Below are 18890 nucleotides of genomic sequence, written 5' to 3'. Positions count from 1 at the left end.
TAAAGTAATTCTACCTACAGGGATATTTGACAAATTGAAGGAAAAGGATTGGGAGGTTGGTGGTAAAAAGATCACGTGGACTGCCCTAGAACAAGAAGATTTACAAAAAGGGGGTGGTGATGAACAGAGTGTCTGAGTTAAACAGACCACTCTTACCCAGTCCAAAGATCAGGGCTTGATCCATCACCGTTATTTATCTCACTGCCCCATCCCAGCTCAGAACCTGGCTATATGCAAATCAGTCTGTCCCTGGCCCAGTGCATCATGGGAACAGGGCAGACTAAACTACCAAGCCAATTCTTCACCAGAAAGGAGACAAGCTACCGGGGACCGGTTTCTGGCATTTCAGCCTTCTTCGGCCCGGCTTGCTTGAATCCTGATGGAGCAGTGAGAAAGGGACTCATGTCTGAGTATACCCTGCCACACCTATAGTGGCCAAAAACGATTTACAAAAAGGGGGTGGTGATGAACAGAGTGTCTGAGTTAAACAGACCACTCTTACCCAGTCCAAAGATCAGGGCTTGATCCATCACCGTTATTTATCTCACTGCCCCATCCCAGCTCAGAACCTGGCTATATGCAAATCAGTCTGTCCCTGGCCCAGTGCATCATGGGAACAGGGCAGACTAAACTACCAAGCCAATTCTTCACCAGAAAGGAGACGAGCTACCGGGGACCGGTTTCTGGCATTTCAGCCTTCTTCGGCCCGGCTTGCTTGAATCCTGATGGAGCAGTGAGAAAGGGACTCATGTCTGAGTATACCCTGCCACACCTATAGTGGCCAAAAACGATTTACAAAAAGGGGGTGGTGATGAACAGAGTGTCTGAGTTAAACAGACCACTCTTACCCAGTCCAAAGATCAGGGCTTGATCCATCACCGTTATTTATCTCACTGCCCCATCCCAGCTCAGAACCTGGCTATATGCAAATCAGTCTGTCCCTGGCCCAGTGCATCATGGGAACAGGGCAGACTAAACTACCAAGCCAATTCTTCACCAGAAAGGAGACAAGCTACCGGGGACCGGTTTCTGGCATTTCAGCCTTCTTCGGCCCGGCTTGCTTGAATCCTGATGGAGCAGTGAGAAAGGGACTCATGTCTGAGTATACCCTGCCACACCTATAGTGGCCAAAAACGATTTACAAAAAGGGGGTGGTGATGAACAGAGTGTCTGAGTTAAACAGACCACTCTTACCCAGTCCAAAGATCAGGGCTTGATCCATCACCGTTATTTATCTCACTGCCCCATCCCAGCTCAGAACCTGGCTATATGCAAATCAGCCTGTCCCTGGCCCAGTGCATCATGGGAACAGGGCAGACTAAACTACCAAGCCAATTCTTCACCAGAAAGGAGACAAGCTACCGGGGACCGGTTTCTGGCATTTCAGCCTTCTTCGGCCCGGCTTGCTTGAATCCTGATGGAGCAGTGAGAAAGGGACTCATGTCTGAGTATACCCTGCCACACCTATAGTGGCCAAAAACGATTTACAAAAAGGGGGTGGTGATGAACAGAGTGTCTGAGTTAAACAGACCACTCTTACCCAGTCCAAAGATCAGGGCTTGATCCATCACCGTTATTTATCTCACTGCCCCATCCCAGCTCAGAACCTGGCTATATGCAAATCAGTCTGTCCCTGGCCCAGTGCATCATGGGAACAGGGCAGACTAAACTACCAAGCCAATTCTTCACCAGAAAGGAGACGAGCTACCGGGGACCGGTTTCTGGCATTTCAGCCTTCTTCGGCCAGGCTTGCTTGAATCCTGATGGAGCAGTGAGAAAGGGACTCATGTCTGAGTATACCCTGCCACACCTATAGTGGCCAAAAACGATTTACAAAAAGGGGGTGGTGATGAACAGAGTGTCTGAGTTAAACAGACCACTCTTACCCAGTCCAAAGATCAGGGCTTGATCCATCACCGTTATTTATCTCACTGCCCCATCCCAGCTCAGAACCTGGCTATATGCAAATCAGTCTGTCCCTGGCCCAGTGCATCATGGGAACAGGGCAGACTAAACTACCAAGCCAATTCTTCACCAGAAAGGAGACAAGCTACCGGGGACCGGTTTCTGGCATTTCAGCCTTCTTCGGCCCGGCTTGCTTGAATCCTGATGGAGCAGTGAGAAAGGGACTCATGTCTGAGTATACCCTGCCACACCTATAGTGGCCAAAAACGATTTACAAAAAGGGGGTGGTGATGAACAGAGTGTCTGAGTTAAACAGACCACTCTTACCCAGTCCAAAGATCAGGGCTTGATCCATCACCGTTATTTATCTCACTGCCCCATCCCAGCTCAGAACCTGGCTATATGCAAATCAGTCTGTCCCTGGCCCAGTGCATCATGGGAACAGGGCAGACTAAACTACCAAGCCAATTCTTCACCAGAAAGGAGACAAGCTACCGGGGACCGGTTTCTGGCATTTCAGCCTTCTTCGGCCCGGCTTGCTTGAATCCTGATGGAGCAGTGAGAAAGGGACTCATGTCTGAGTATACCCTGCCACACCTATAGTGGCCAAAAACGATTTACAAAAAGGGGGTGGTGATGAACAGAGTGTCTGAGTTAAACAGACCACTCTTACCCAGTCCAAAGATCAGGGCTTGATCCATCACCGTTATTTATCTCACTGCCCCATCCCAGCTCAGAACCTGGCTATATGCAAATCAGTCTGTCCCTGGCCCAGTGCATCATGGGAACAGGGCAGACTAAACTACCAAGCCAATTCTTCACCAGAAAGGAGACAAGCTACCGGGGACCGGTTTCTGGCATTTCAGCCTTCTTCGGCCCGGCTTGCTTGAATCCTGATGGAGCAGTGAGAAAGGGGCTCATGTCTGAGTATACCCTGCCACACCTATAGTGGCCAAAAACGATTTACAAAAAGGGGGTGGTGATGAACAGAGTGTCTGAGTTAAACAGACCACTCTTACCCAGTCCAAAGATCAGGGCTTGATCCATCACCGTTATTTATCTCACTGCCCCATCCCAGCTCAGAACCTGGCTATATGCAAATCAGTCTGTCCCTGGCCCAGTGCATCATGGGAACAGGGCAGACTAAACTACCAAGCCAATTCTTCACCAGAAAGGAGACAAGCTACCGGGGACCGGTTTCTGGCATTTCAGCCTTCTTCGGCCCGGCTTGCTTGAATCCTGATGGAGCAGTGAGAAAGGGACTCATGTCTGAGTATACCCTGCCACACCTATAGTGGCCAAAAACGATTTACAAAAAGGGGGTGGTGATGAACAGAGTGTCTGAGTTAAACAGACCACTCTTACCCAGTCCAAAGATCAGGGCTTGATCCATCACCGTTATTTATCTCACTGCCCCATCCCAGCTCAGAACCTGGCTATATGCAAATCAGTCTGTCCCTGGCCCAGTGCATCATGGGAACAGGGCAGACTAAACTACCAAGCCAATTCTTCACCAGAAAGGAGACAAGCTACCGGGGACCGGTTTCTGGCATTTCAGCCTTCTTCGGCCCGGCTTGCTTGAATCCTGATGGAGCAGTGAGAAAGGGACTCATGTCTGAGTATACCCTGCCACACCTATAGTGGCCAAAAACGATTTACAAAAAGGGGGTGGTGATGAACAGAGTGTCTGAGTTAAACAGACCACTCTTACCCAGTCCAAAGATCAGGGCTTGATCCATCACCGTTATTTATCTCACTGCCCCATCCCAGCTCAGAACCTGGCTATATGCAAATCAGTCTGTCCCTGGCCCAGTGCATCATGGGAACAGGGCAGACTAAACTACCAAGCCAATTCTTCACCAGAAAGGAGACAAGCTACCGGGGACCGGTTTCTGGCATTTCAGCCTTCTTCGGCCCGGCTTGCTTGAATCCTGATGGAGCAGTGAGAAAGGGACTCATGTCTGAGTATACCCTGCCACACCTATAGTGGCCAAAAACGATTTACAAAAAGGGGGTGGTGATGAACAGAGTGTCTGAGTTAAACAGACCACTCTTACCCAGTCCAAAGATCAGGGCTTGATCCATCACCGTTATTTATCTCACTGCCCCATCCCAGCTCAGAACCTGGCTATATGCAAATCAGTCTGTCCCTGGCCGGGTTCTGAAACTGGGATGGTGCAGTGAGCTAAAAAACGGTGTTGGATCTAGCCCTGATCTCTTGACTGGGTGAGAGCTTTCTGCTTAATTCAGAGACTCTGTCCCTCACCACCCCTTGTTGTAAATATTCTAGAACAAGAAGAGACAGACAGAAAACCAGGTGAAGGTCTAGGTGAACGCGTAAAAGAACTGCCCAGCCTCCTCATACAGGTCTTGCCTCTGTTATTGACAACGAAAAAGGAAGATTGGGATGCCATTTCCGCCTGTAAACAAAAGCCAGACAAGGATACGGGTGATTACTACACTAGATTGGAGAAATGTTTCTCTATAAATAGTGGACTCGCACATAGCAGCGAGGCATATCCTCATCTTTTTGTGTCCAAATTGGTGGACAACGCCTTACCCCCCCATCAGAAATAGAGTGTTGAAAATTGAGAGTACCTGGCAAGCAAATAGTCCTTCACAAATGTTACAGATGTTACAGTACCACCACAACAGAATAAGGGAGGAACAGGAACAGGAAAAGAAAAGAGTGAAAGACACAAAAATTAAGGTACTGGTTGCACAGATGGCACCAGTAAATACGGGCCCCAAAGGTAATGTGGGGGCCAACAAAGGTACTTGCAACTACTGCAAGCAGCAGGGCCATTTTGTGAGGGAATGTCCAGTTCTGAAACATAACATAGCGACAGGAAAGATGAAAGAACGCCCTCACACTCCTAGACCAGGTAACACTCAGCCGCCCCAAACCATTGTGCCGCCACAGGTTCAGACGCCTGCTGCTGCCACGCAGATGTACCAGAGCGTACAGTCAGATTACCCCGATTTTGAGCCATATGTATGAGACAGCCTTGAGAGAGAAAGTGACTTGTCCCTTATCCCAGTTCCAGTAGATCAGAAAGGTCCATATGTACAAGCTCACTTACTGGGACAAGACAGAAAATTCCTCATCGACACGGGGGCAAGTAGGACTACCATAAGTCATAAGGAAGTCCCAGAGGTTCCTCTCTCTGGCTCACATAATATATCTCTGGGCTTTTCAGGAAAACCGATCATAAACAAAGTATCTGAACCAGTCTCCTTAGGAGTGGGTCCTCTGACACGTACTACTGACCTGGTCCTTACAGAAAAGTGCCCAGAGAATTTACTAGGAATCAAGACACTCAAAGAACTAGGAGCAGTAATATGCTGTTCACCGGAAGGAGTAAAATTGTTCCTACGAGATTTCAAAGGACATTTCACAGTCAAAGAATTCGACCCCAGACTAAATGACATCCCACAACATTTGTGGGCAAAAAGCTCGACTGATGTCGGATACATGGACATCACCCCACATCAAGCCACGCTCAAGGAGGGTGTAGTCCTACCCCGTATACGACAATATAAGATTCCACCCGAGGCTGAACAAGCCTTACTAAAAATAATCCAAGAACTCATAGAGCATGGTGTGGTGATAGAGACTGATTCAAATGTCTGCAATTCTCCAGTCCTTCCGGTCCTCAAAAGGACTGACCCTCAGGCACCCCTGGTCTACCGACTGGTGGTTGATCTCCGAGAACTGAACAAATGTGTGATCCCACAATATCCGGTGGTCCCAGATATTTCTTCACTATTGACTGCCATAGACCCAGAAGCTGCATTTTTCACAGTCATCGACTTGAAGAATGCGTTTTTCAGCATTCCTATACATCCCGACAGTCAATATCTTTTCGGATTCAGTTTAAAAGGACGAAGCTTCAGGTTCACTAGAGCTCCCCAAGGCTATACAGAAAGTCCAAGCATCTACAGCCAAGCACTAAAAAGACAACTTGACAGTATCAATATGCCTACCAACATTGCATTGATACAATATGTAGATGACATCCTCGTCACAGCAAGGACAGAACCAGAATGTGAAAAAGCATCTCTCACAGTCCTACATTTCCTGACAGACAAAGGTCACAAGGTGTCTCCCTCAAAATTACAGTTCTGCGCACAGCAAGTAGCTTACTTAGGACATTTGCTGTCGAAAGAGGGTAGGCAACTAACACAGGAACGAATCCAACTGATTTCGACAATTTCACAGCCAAAGTCACAGAAAGAAGTTCGCGCATTCATTGGTCTCACTTCATATTGCAGACAATGGATCCCTCAGTATGCCCACATAGTCAATCCACTCATACAGTTAACCACAGTGGAAGCAGCCACTCATACAACTCTCCCTTGGACATCGGAACACTCCCAAGCATTTGAAGCTCTGAAACTAGCTCTGTGTCAAGCACCAGTTCTGGCCACACCGAACTATTGCAAGCCTTTTACCCTGTTTGTGACAGTACGTGACGGAACAGCACTATCCGTCCTCACACAAGACCAAGCAGGAAGAAACAGACCCTGTGCTTATTTTTCTAGCACATTGGACCCCGTAGCACAAGCTTTGCCTGCATGCCTGAAATCCGTTGCGGCTACAGCCCTGGCCATAAGACAAAGTGATTCAATAGTGTTTGGACATCCCCTGATAGTACAAGTACCACATGCTGTGGAAGTCCTTCTGAACAGAACACAGACCCAACACCTGACTGTAGCAAGACTGACAGGATACGAACTAACGCTCTTTCAGCCACACATAGAGATCAGACGATGTAACGTATTGAATCCCGCCACCCTTTTGCCCTCAAGCTCAGATGACATGACACAACATGACTGTGTGGAGATTATCGACGTAGTGACAAAACCAAGACAAGACCTAACAGATGTTGCACTCCCAGATCTTGATGTAACACTTTATGTGGATGGGTCGTGCATGAGGACAAGTGCTGGAGAGTTAGTGGCAGCCTATGCAGTAACAACGGACTGTAAAGTTATAGAGACCCAAAGAATTGACATTCTGTCAGCCCAAGCAGCAGAGCTCATCGCTCTGACACAGGCCTGCATATGGGCAAAACAATTGAAAGTGAACATCTATACCGATTCCCAATACGCATTCGGTGTAGTTCACAATTTTGGTGTTATGGCGAGAAAGAGGTTTTCTTACCTCACATGGGACCAAGATACAACATGGTCCCCTGATTCAAGCCCTACTAGATGCCATACACCTACCTACAGCCATAGCTATTCTGAAGTGCAAAGCACATACCAAAGCTACAGACACCATATCTAAAGGAATAAGGAAATGACTTAGCGGACCAGACTGCTAAACAGACAGCCCAGAATCCAGTGAACACATCAGACTCTCAGGTACCAACACAGACTTTCACTATGATAGTGAGGAACCCCTGGAAAGATGTGCTAGACATACAGACACATGCCACCACAGATGAAATAAAGAAATGGACTGAACAAGGAGGGGTCCAGACTGATCAGGGTTGGATGACCAAAGACCGAACAGTGTGGTTTCTCCCTGATTCCATGGTGCAAGTCATAATTGACACAGTCCATAGCCCCGCCCACCTAGGCGAGAAAGGTATGCTGGATAGTTTACGGAATATCTCGTTTAACAAACATCTGAGAGCTGCAGCCAAACAAAAAGTAAGAACTTGTATGATATGTTGCCAATTTAATCCTGGTAAAGGTGTACCAGTAGAACAAGGTGGATTCCAGCCTCCTGATCACCCTTTCGAAGTCCTCCAAATGGATTATATCCAGATGGACAGATGCAGAGGGTACAAATATGTGCTAGTGGTAGTGTGTACACTGACACGATGGACTGAAGCATACCCCGTCCCAGACTATGGTGCCCAAACAACCGCTAAGCAATTAGTGAGAGAATTCTTCCCCAGGTATGGTTACCAAGGGTCGTCTACTCAGACAATGGACAGCCTTTCTCTTCCAAATTAATGGAGGCTGTTTCTCTTTTATTGGGATATTCCTGGAGATTCCATTGTGTCCGACACCCTCAAGCAGCTGGCCTGGTAGAAAGGCACAACCAGGCCTTGAAAACAAAACTAGCCAAAGTATGTGCAGAAAAAGGGATAGACTGGGTCACTGCCCTCCCGGTCGCTCTCTTTTATATGCGAATGGTGGCACATTCCCGGACGGGACTGTCCCCTTTTGAAATAACATTCGGGAGACCTCCTAACATCTGGGGTGTCCCTTCTCCTAGAAAACTGACTGACATTGATTCTAATATGTTGACAGATTGCCTGGCTTCCTTGATGTCTGCACTCCAATCTTGTCGTTCACAGGTTACAGCAGCATTTCCAGACCACACCACACCTGGAGAACACACCATCAGGCCCGGCGACTGGATCCTGGTGCGGAATTTTGATCGTACCAGCCCCCTGGAGAAGAGATGGACAGCTCCTAAGCTGGTCCTCCTGACCACGAGGACAGCCGTCAAAGTAGGACGCAAAGGATGGCTCCACGCTAGCCACTGTCGGAAATTTTTTGGACCTACACCCACAGACACTGTGCCCTGTTCAACAGCTACAAACGCCCCGGATATAAATTCACCAATTCCAGAACTCACTCCTCAACAGGAATACCGATCGCGGCTGCGATCTCACCAAAAACAGACTAAAGACATTGCACCTGATCATAACGCACCGGTGGCTAATTAAGCCCAGGAACAAGCTCTTGGTGAAGCGGCTGCAGGGAGACGTTTTGATCTCGTGTCCAGAGACATCTTGATATTAAATCCATAGACATTACGAGGAGAAATGACGCAGTGCGTCAACGGAAAAAGACTAATTATGTAAAATTACTGCATAACAGGTAAGCATGGGCAGATTTTGCGGATCCACGATCCGCGAATTTTGCGGATTTGCGGATCGTGGATCCGCAAAATCCGCGGATTTTGCGGATTTGCGGATCCGCAGATTTGGGGCGGGGCTTCTGTGCGAGTGCACATGCCTCTTGTGTGTATAAAAGGTCAGAGAAAGATCAGTTCAGCAGATGAAGAGAAAGAAGCCCCTGGTCACAAGAACAGCACGGGTATTGTGCTCGTGAAAGTCAAGGATGCAAAGGCCTCTATCCAGCATCACAGCTGATGTTCCACGGTAGGTTTGGGATGAAGGCACACCTGCCCAGCCTCGACGACGCTCACGATTGTTTTTGGGCTAATGAATGAGTCACTGAATTTGAGCTTCAACTAGTTCGAGCGACCATGTGTGTGTTACTATGCAATCGCCCCGAAGGGCGCAGGGGTCCCGGAGTGAGCTGTCCATCATAGTGGGTAAATGGCGGGAAGACGGTGCACACCGCGAGTGTGTGAGCGGGACCAAATGTGCGGGGCTTCAATGCGAGTTCACATGCCTCTTGTGTGTATAAAAGGTCAGAGAAAGATCAGTTCAGCAGATGAAGAGAAAGAAGCTCCTGGTCACAAGAACAGCACAGGTATTGCGCTAGTGAAAGTCAAGGATGCAAAGGCCTCTATCCAGCATCACAGCTGATGTTCCACGGTACATTTGGGAAAGGAAATACACCAGCCTGGTCTGTTGTAACTATTTTACGATGGCGCCGGCAAGCTGCCAGCGCCATCCTAAAATAGTTACTAAATTAACTTCAACAGGAAGCTCTAATAGATAAAATCGAGCACCTGCTTTATTTTATCTATTAGAGCTTCCTGTTGAAGCTAACTTAGTAACTATTTTAGGATGGCGCTGGCAGCTTGCCGGCGCCATCGTGAAATAGTTACAACAGGCCAGGCTTCAACTTTTGCCCCCAGAATAATCCGCTGCTCGCGGATTTGCGAATTCTCGGTAAATTCGCGGGAGTTCGCGGATCGCGAATTTACCGAAAATTCGCAAAATCCGCAAGCGGAACGAATTTTCCGCTCATACTTAATAACAGGTTCTCGATCTTTCTATTTACAATGTTACTTGTTTGCTGTGTAGCAGCCTGTCTGGGATGGATCTCATGTACAGTTTTCCCTCCGCATTCTTCCACGTTTGAAAAAAATACCACTATGCATTCCCATGTTGATCTTCCCCCACACCTCGAGGACAGAAGAAAGGAATTTATAAATAATACATTCATTTCCACCCTCCATAAACACCAGCTCATAGTCAACAAGACAAACTGTTGGGTTTGTGGCTTGTTGCCACATTCCATACATAAGGGAATGCCCTTTTTCTCCCTCCCGTTTGGTTATTCAGGATCCGCCTATGCCTTAGCCATGATATTCTCTGCCTCAGTCAGAAACATTCCCCCGACCAAATTGAAAAACGAGAGTAATTGGAACGAAGTAAAGACCAAAATAGTAAGGGCTGTTTCTAAAATGGTGGATCTCACTGTTACCTGGGGGAGGGCCGAAGATCACGAAAATATCAGTTACTCTCAGTTCCATGACATTGCTTCCTTCAGGGAAATGTTTTCTGTCGATCAAAGACGGACAGATCAAGGAGGTTGGGTAGTACTGCAAAACGGCCGGTTTTGCATAAGGGGGAAAGGAAAAGGGGAAGTAATGGGGAACAGCTAGTGTGACAGGACATACACACTGCCTGCTCCTGATTTTCCGACCATTGTAACTGCCCCAAACACTTATTTCATTTGTGGACCCCATGCACGCACCTGGTTGCCCCAAGGCTGGTCTGGAAAGTGCTACATCGCATTCCTATTACCACCGACTTACACAGCCCCTGCCAATTACCCCCTGATTGACCCTCTGACCCAAGTTAGAAGACAACGAAGGGGGATCATAGATGCAGAAGATACTACAGGACAAGAAGCTGGAGAATTCTTTAAAGGTTTTCTCCCTTTCTGGGGACCTATGGCAAATAGTCGCCACATCCGTCAACTAACCCTTGTAGTTCAGGCCGCCATAGATGAAACAACTGGCGCCTTAAATAACATTACAGCTGAGGTAGCTGCAGACAGGCTCATGACACTGCAGCACCGTATAGTTTTAGATGTCTTGTTAGCCGACCGTGGTGGTATGTGTAAGGTAATAGGGTCCAGTTGTTGTGTGTTTATTCCAGACAACGCCCCATCAGTTTATTCTGCTATCTCCCGCCTTCATGTTCTATCCGAAAAATTGGATATGGACACCGGCACATGGTCCCTGACCGGCTGGTTGTGGGATCTCCTGTCCACCTGGGGGTGGAAGACACTAACAGTCCTGGGCCTCGTTTTCGCCACTATCTTCACCTGTTGCCTCTGTGTCCAGTGTGGCCCCGCCCTTTGTGGACTGTGTGCCACTTCCTGTACTCCTCGTCCACGAAATAGAGGAAAGAAAAATGAAATGATCATGTTACAGGAGCAAGTATACGACCTGATGAATATAGAAATTGATTAAGAATTTCTGTAATAGGGTTTCTATGGGACAAGGAGGGAATGTGACATTTGACTAAAAAAAACTCCCTTTTCCGCCTGGTGTCCCATCATGCACCTTATCCACCCTGACATCGACCAGGCAAGCCGATTCTCCTACTTCAAGCACAAATCCCGTTATACCCCCTCTTGCCTGCTCACTTTCTCATAGTACTGGCACATGCAAAGAATAATGAACAGCCATCATGTATCCTACGGGTTTCCGTCCCGTTCGATATTTTCCTTTAGACCAGAACGGAGTCAGTCGGATGGTTGACTCGGAAAAACCCCCTCCCTAACCCTGTCACCGAACGAGCAGCTCTCGCTCGTCAATGATTTCCTAGTTTCCGAGGACAGCCACGGGTTGGGTTAACAACCAAGGGGAGACCTAATCAAGCACACGAGACAGCCACGAAGAATAATAGTTTACTACAGCCCATTCTCCCTCTTCCCTGCTGCACACACATACCATTGTGAGACATCACCGCCCTTGTGTACGAAGCAAAGAACGCACAATGCCTCGTCCTCTTTACCTTTCCGACAGAAATGACCCTGTGACAATGCCTCGATTCGCTGTCCTCAGATACTAACAACTCTGTAACTTGTTACCTCAATCACCCAGATGCAATATGTTTGTCTATGTGTAAATGCTATTCAGGTTATTCTTTAAACGAGAACAAGTATGCTATGTCTCCTGTATGACTACGTCATGAAATGATTGAATCAAGCCCAAGGGAAACTCCTTCTTTTTGATTGTACTCGTATTGTATAAAAGTGCTGATATGTTCCAAGCAAAGTAGACTACTCCTGAACCCGCTTGGTGAAGGAGCTCTCCCTTAACTCGAGTTCTGGAATAAAACCCTTTCAACTCGAAGACCACGGACTCTGCTCCTCATTTTATGCATTACCCTTTTCTTGGGTAATTATAGAAATTCCGAACGGCGTAAATAACTAGTTTTTTATTTACCACCGGCTGGTGAAGTCCACTGGTCCTGGGACTTCGGTGAGGGGGCAAGCTCTCTTCCAAGCCCTTGGAGATCTTTGCTCAAGTTGAAAGTAAAGTCCACAAAGTCCTTTCTCCTGTCTCCTGTCTTTGGCAGTCAGGCAACCTCTGCAGGCCAATCCCCCAAGCAGCACTTCAGCTTGGGAATAGTCTCTCTTCAGTTTCTTCAGGTTCCTTCTCCTCAGCAGAGGTTCCGTCTTGTAAGTCTAGAAGTGATCTCATTTCTTAGGATCAGGGTCCCAATATTTATACCCCAAAATCCTTTGTTCTCTGAGGGGAGAGGGGCCTGTGTCCAGTTCGAACCAGTTCTGAAGCACTCTGTTTACCAGACTTCTCCTTTCCCTTCACAGCGCAGGGCATGCACATCAGACGCCCCACACGAGGTGGAGCCAGCATTGTGGAAGGCAAGTACAGTCCTGGAGCACTTGTTGACAGTCTTCCTTATCTGCTTTCAGTGTGCAGGGCAGAGATATTAGACGCACCACAGGGGTGGAGCCGGCATTTTAGAGGGAAGGCCCAGCCCTATTCAGGTCCCAGGTGCAACTCCTCCCTCCCATCTAGCTGCAGATCTCTCTATTCACCACCGGGCTGCCCCAGCCTGTCTCCTGGAATCCCCCTGCCCTGTCACAAACAAACCCAGACAAAGGAATACACAACCTAGCAGAGGCAGGCTTGAAAGGTTATAACAGAATACCTATGCACACTCTAATAATATATAAACAGTAATGTCAGTGTAGACACATAAACAAGGAAGACAAAGCCTGTCATTTGAACATAAATAATTGTTTTCTTAGAATCACTCGTTGGTATGTGGTGTCTTTAATGCTCTTAACAAGAAAAACAGCCGACGCGTTTTTCGTCGCGTGTGGGACAATCTTCCCGCTACTCCTCAGGGTTATTGATACTGGAGAAAGGTAGTGAAAGTCACTCCGGCGGTGATACTTCCGACCCAACAGGGCCCTGGACTGTGTAGGTTGACGTGGAGATGTAGGTATAAAAATCTTGCCAAAGTGGGCCGTTGAGTGGAATTAGCAAGGTTGGTCGAAATGTGGGATACTTCAGGGCGCGTTGAGTAGCGGTATGTAGAAATCTTGTGAAAAGTGGAGGTGTCCGTTTCTCCACACAGAGCGACACTCTAGTAGGTCTGTAAAACTTGTGAACAATTTGTCGCTATAAGTATTAGATGTGTGTGTATCCACGATGTTGCGGGATGAGGTAGGATCCCATCTTCTGTAACTGCCTGTCGCTCTGTGTATCAGGTAGTGGTCACCCCGTCTGGTCGAAAGTATCACCGACGGAGCAACTTTCACTACCTTTCTCTAGTATCAATAGCCCTGAGGAGTCGCGGGAAGATTGTCCAACTCGCGACGAAACACGCGTCGGCTGGTTTTCTTGTTAAGAACAATAAAGACACCACATACCAACGAGTGATTCTAAGAAAACAATTATTTATGTTCAAATGACAGGCTTTGTCTTCCTTGTTTAAGTGGCTACACTGACATTATTGTTTATATATTGTTAGAGTGTGCATGGGTATTCTGTTATTACACGTAAGCATTGTTAGCCTCGGTTGACACTTCATGGAGGGGTTACAGGGCTTTCCCCTCACCCTTTTGCACCTCAAATTTTACGGAGAATCGCCCAATAATATTGCGCTAATACTTAGCAGTGTGCCCTTTTCTTGATACCTGACTAAAAACCCTTTTCAGGCTTGGAAGGTTAGGCAAGAAAATACCTAATTTCTAAAAGTGGTATTTTCAAACACAGAATGTTAAAACCAACTTCACTTAAAGATGTATTTTATTATTCTGAGTCCAGGCATACTAAACTCGAATTTCTACAATGTTCTCTGAGTCTGTTAGGATTATAAACATTTGCTAATCTAACAGCCGATTCTGGCCTATGGAGAACAGGTAGCCTTGCAATAGTGAAAAACAAAAATGGCTGTAATTCACTATTAGGGCATGCCACACACATCAGGGCTTGTCCTACCTTATACTTACAATGCACCCTGCCCTTGGGCCTACCATAGGGGTGTCTGATATGAAGACAAGGGAAGGTCCAGGGACTGGCAAGTGGGGGAACTTGCCCAGTCAGCATGACGGTACCAGACTGCACGCAGGCTCTGCAATGGCAGACCTTAGACACAATTTACCAGACCGCTTCTCTGGGTGGTACAACCAGTGCTGCAAGCCCACCAGCAGCATTTGGATTTACACGCCCTGGGCACACTCAGTGCACTGTACTAGGGTCTGACAAGTAAACCAAATAATCAATCATGGAATCACTAATTAATACATTAATTTACAATAGGGAGAGCGAATGCACTTTAGCACTGATCAGCAGTGGTAAAGTGCCCAGAGTCATAAAATAGCCAACAACGGGTCAGAAAAAATATAGTAGAAAGGCAAAAAGTTCAGGGGTGACCCTGCAAAAAGGGTCAAGTCCAACAGGTCCCCTGTGTGTTTCTTCAGAAGTGGTTTGACTTTGGTGTGCTTCCAGGATACTAGGAAGGTAGCGGAACTGAACGCTGAATTGGTGATGATGGTGAGGGGGGGTGTGGGCTGATTATTTTCTGTTTACAAAATTGAAATATTGTATTTTTTATAGAGCACTTTGTTGCCTGTGTTTCTTTTCTTATATAAAATGCTAAATAAACCATATTAATTGCTTTTCTTTTACATACTAATTGCAAAACCTTGGTTTTCAAATTAACTCTTAAAATTGTTTAACTTAACATTGCAGAGTTCGCTGGTCTGTGCGTGGGGGACAAGATCACAGAGGTCAATGGGGTCAGCCTGGAGAGTATCACTATGGGAAGTGCCGTTAAAGTCCTGACCGGGAACAGCCGGCTGCGGATGATGGTGAGGCGGATGGGAAAAGTGCCAGGCATCAAGTACTCCAGAGAAAAGACCACCTGGTAAGAAAGGCCACGTCTGCCTGCATACTTTCAACTATTGTCTACTGTCCTAGGTAACCAAAAATCACAATGTACTGTTTGTGTGGGCCAAAGCGAGCGTGGCAATTTAATGTGAGTGGCACCCTATTGGGTTACAGGGAACCTGACCAGCAAAGAGCACACCCAGCTAGAATTCGGAATTCTTCAAGTGCTTTTTTAATTGTTTGTTACTAGGGCCTACTTATAGTAAACATCTTATGACTCCTTTGAAGAATAAAGAAAATAATATATGAACCATCCTAGAAAACTTGTGTGAAGTGTCAAGTTTAACTGAAACTGAGGGAATGGCTCACTCCCGTGGCTTTCACCTTATTCACTTAGGGGCTATTTCACAAGGGCATTTAAGAGTATGTGAAATGACCCCAAATTATCTAAAATGGTAATATTCTTATACTAATGGTACAAATAGAAGGGACTATGCCCTTTTTGCACTTTTACTAATCGTGATCTGGAAATTGAGGGATACTGGCCAATACAAAAAGGCGTTTATGAGAATGTGAAATAATACTCCCGTAGTACTACGTCACAAACTCATAAATACCTAATAGAATTTGCCAAAACGTCTGTGTGGCAATGTAGTAAATTCACTATGAGGATAGCCATTACCGCTCCTTGTGGTTTACCCCTTCTGCTTTCTCCCTTTGCTTCTAGTTCCATGTCATTCTCATGTCCCATTGTTTTGCCTTTACTGCTTTCCTCTCTCTTTCTGGGGGTTAACAAGCAATGTTGTAAAATAAGTCCTGGTCCCAAAAACGAGTGCTGCTCCCCTCCACCTGCACAAATAAAACACTACAGAACACTTCTGGCAAAAGGACGCAGGAGAGAGAGGGACCCACTCCACCACAGTTATGTCCATGTTTCTAAGCTGCAAGGGACATTTGAGTTTTATTAAGATGATTTCATAATATTCTTATGTATAAGAGCTTCAATCAGCGCTCTTCATCCATTTGTCTGTGGTTGTGCCATACATATTTTTTCCCACCCACTATTTCATACAGCTCTGTGATGGCTCTTTCACAAGGAGCACAATTAAGTAGCTCCCTTCAGTGACAAGTACTACTACAGTAATCTGGGCTTTCTGAAATCAAACATATTCTTGCTTTTAGGCAATTATTTCTTTATAGTGGCGAGAGCCCACCAGCTCCCACAATATTACATTCTTTAAAAAACCTTGTTAAAATAAAACAAGCATTGACAAATCCAAAAGTCTGGGAGCAACACCAGGCTTTTGGGTTTTGCCAGAACATGTTATTGCTTGTATTCACACCCATATTAACTCCCCTGTGCCACTGCTTTTTTGATATTCAGTAATACTTAGCAGGCGCCCCTTTTGTGCTTTGATCGTTTTTTCCAGTCTGCCTTAAGTGTATCCAATAGGTCAAATTTGAATGCATGGACTTTTTTTTATTTGTTTAATCAATTTGCAGTTTTTTGTTGCTTGAGTCGAGGCAGTAATTGGTTTTTTATTTTTTTATATTTTTTATTGAGAGATCATAAAAAGAAAAAAGAAAAACGGATACATAATCATTACATGTCAATTTTCACATCGGAATTTTTAAAAGTGCAAAATACATTATCCAAAGGTAGACAGGCTGACAGTATACCATAATAATGCCAATACAAATTCAAATTCTAGGAGAAGATATTCTTTTAAAGTGCAATGTGCACAGAGTGATATATTAATAATAAAAGCATTTATCAATACATTCCAAGAAAATATATACCTAAAAAAGAGGAAGAAGTTAACCATCAATAACTAGCATTCCAACCCACTCCAGTATTTATCGTATTTTCTAAGGGCCCCTGATCTTAATGCGTATTTTTTTCTCCCTTCCCTGAATCATCCATATTTTTGCCTTCCATGCATTAAGAGTTGGTACTTTATCCGTTTTCCACAATTGCAGAATAAGTGATCTTGCTACCAGTGATGCTATAAACAAGGACTCATCATGCGGAGTGGAACTAGGGGCGCAGCCAAAGACTGCAATTAATTCATTAAAAGTATTTGTCACATTGAATATATTACTGAGATATTTTCCTATGTCTTTCATATAGTCCTGTATTTTGGTACATTCCCATATTATATGTTTCCAGGTTCCTTTTTCTTCGCAACGAAAACACTTATCCTCCACTTGAGGATATATATTGTGAAGAAACGAGGGTGTTCTATAAATTAACCATTTGGTGAAAAATTGCATTCGCTTAAAATTGGCACCTCGGAAAATGGACTTATTACATTTGTTAACTTTATTCCATGTTAGTTTGCTAATTTCAATGTCTGCTCTCTTTCTCATCTGTCTCTAGCCTTATTATATAATACGACTGAGTTATCTTCATTAAGTTTTTTTATCCAAGTGCCAATCTTCCTCTGCGTCGCACTATTTAGCGCTTCAGTTATATGTAATTTTTTCAAATAAATTACCTATATCCAGCTATCTTAGTTCAGCATGTAGGCTAATAAAGGACCATTGCAGGATTATATTCGAGTGCTGAATCTCCCTTTCGATTTCCTCCCAAGATTTCCATCTACTCCCTATTAAAAAATGCTCAATTATTTCAAAGCCATTATCGTTCCAGAGTCTCAGAATGTTTTTATCCAGGGTACCCATCTCTCCTATGATTAAATTCATTAAACTAGTTGAGCTATTTATTCTACAAATGTCATAATATTTCAGGAGCTGGGTTTTTTGCTTAAATAGCCACTGTATAGACTTGTAGCGTACCTTCTGTGGGTCTTTCGTGATTCTTACTGGGTCATTGATTTTGAGCTCAATCAACATCTTCCTCATTAAAAAATTATCCGCTTCATGATTTTCTGTGTACAAAAACCTAAAACTATGATGTGCAAAAGTAGCGTGATAATAATCTCTAATATTTGGAACAGACAACCCTCCCTGTGCGGTTGGGAAGTTCAAAGTGCTTAGTGCTAATCTCGAAGTCTTATTTGCCCATAAAAAGGAAGAAAACATAGCATCCACTTTCTTAAACAAGCATTTACAATGCAATGGTTTCGCCTTTGGAAAAGTTAGAGCTATTGGCATTATAAATGACAAAATTTTTATTTATGTGTTGGTTTTGAAAACAGATAAATAAATGGCATTGTCATTTACATTGCCATTAGCTTAATCTCTGCAGTCACTCTGCAGTCACTCTGCACTCCCTAGTCACTCTGCACTCCCTAGCATTCTGCAGTCACTCTGCACTCCCTAGTCACTCTGCACTCCCTAGCATTCTGCAGTCACTCTGCACTCCCTAGTCACTCTGCACTCCCTAGCATTCTGCAGTCACTCTGCATTCCCTAGCACTCTGCTGTCACTCTGCACTCCCTAGCATTCTGCAGTCTCTGCCTCTCCTTCCGCCCGAGTCCCGGCGCCCAAGCAGGTTTGTGCACTCTTATGCAAGTCAATCAAAGGCAGGGTTCCCACGTGACATCACCGATCATAGCAACTGCAAACACTGAGTTTGGAGGCACATATTTACACAACGATGCAATCTCACGAGTGGCTCTGTGCTTCAGCGGGCCTCCCATGTTACAATAAGACACATTCTGGGAGTTGTAGTCCTCGTTTAACATCAAATGATCTACAGAAATTAAAACACTCCAAAACAATAATTTCTAAAAGAAAACTCCAGGACTGGAAA

The 18890-nt window shown here is 45.5% G+C and overlaps 1 protein-coding gene across 1 annotated transcript in view; it reads left to right on the top strand.

The window, feature by feature from the left end:
• The window catches only part of LOC147660886 (PDZ domain-containing protein 7-like), a gene marked incomplete at its 3' end in the record, with an annotated part of 489505 nt that overhangs the window by 108927 nt on the left and 361688 nt on the right, over nt 1-18890 (top strand). The window contains exon 3 of the mRNA XM_086951444.1: nt 15035-15209. Coding sequence (XP_086807570.1) covers nt 15035-15209 — 175 coding nt within the window. The remainder of the gene's footprint in view (nt 1-15034; nt 15210-18890) is intronic.

Source organism: Lissotriton vulgaris, unplaced genomic scaffold (genome assembly GCF_964263255.1).
Source record: "Lissotriton vulgaris unplaced genomic scaffold, aLisVul1.2 SCAFFOLD_1420, whole genome shotgun sequence".
Classification (NCBI taxonomy): Eukaryota; Metazoa; Chordata; class Amphibia; order Caudata; family Salamandridae; genus Lissotriton; species Lissotriton vulgaris.
The sequence above is the reverse complement of the archived record's forward strand: the minus strand, read 5'-3'. Positions and strand labels throughout refer to the sequence as shown.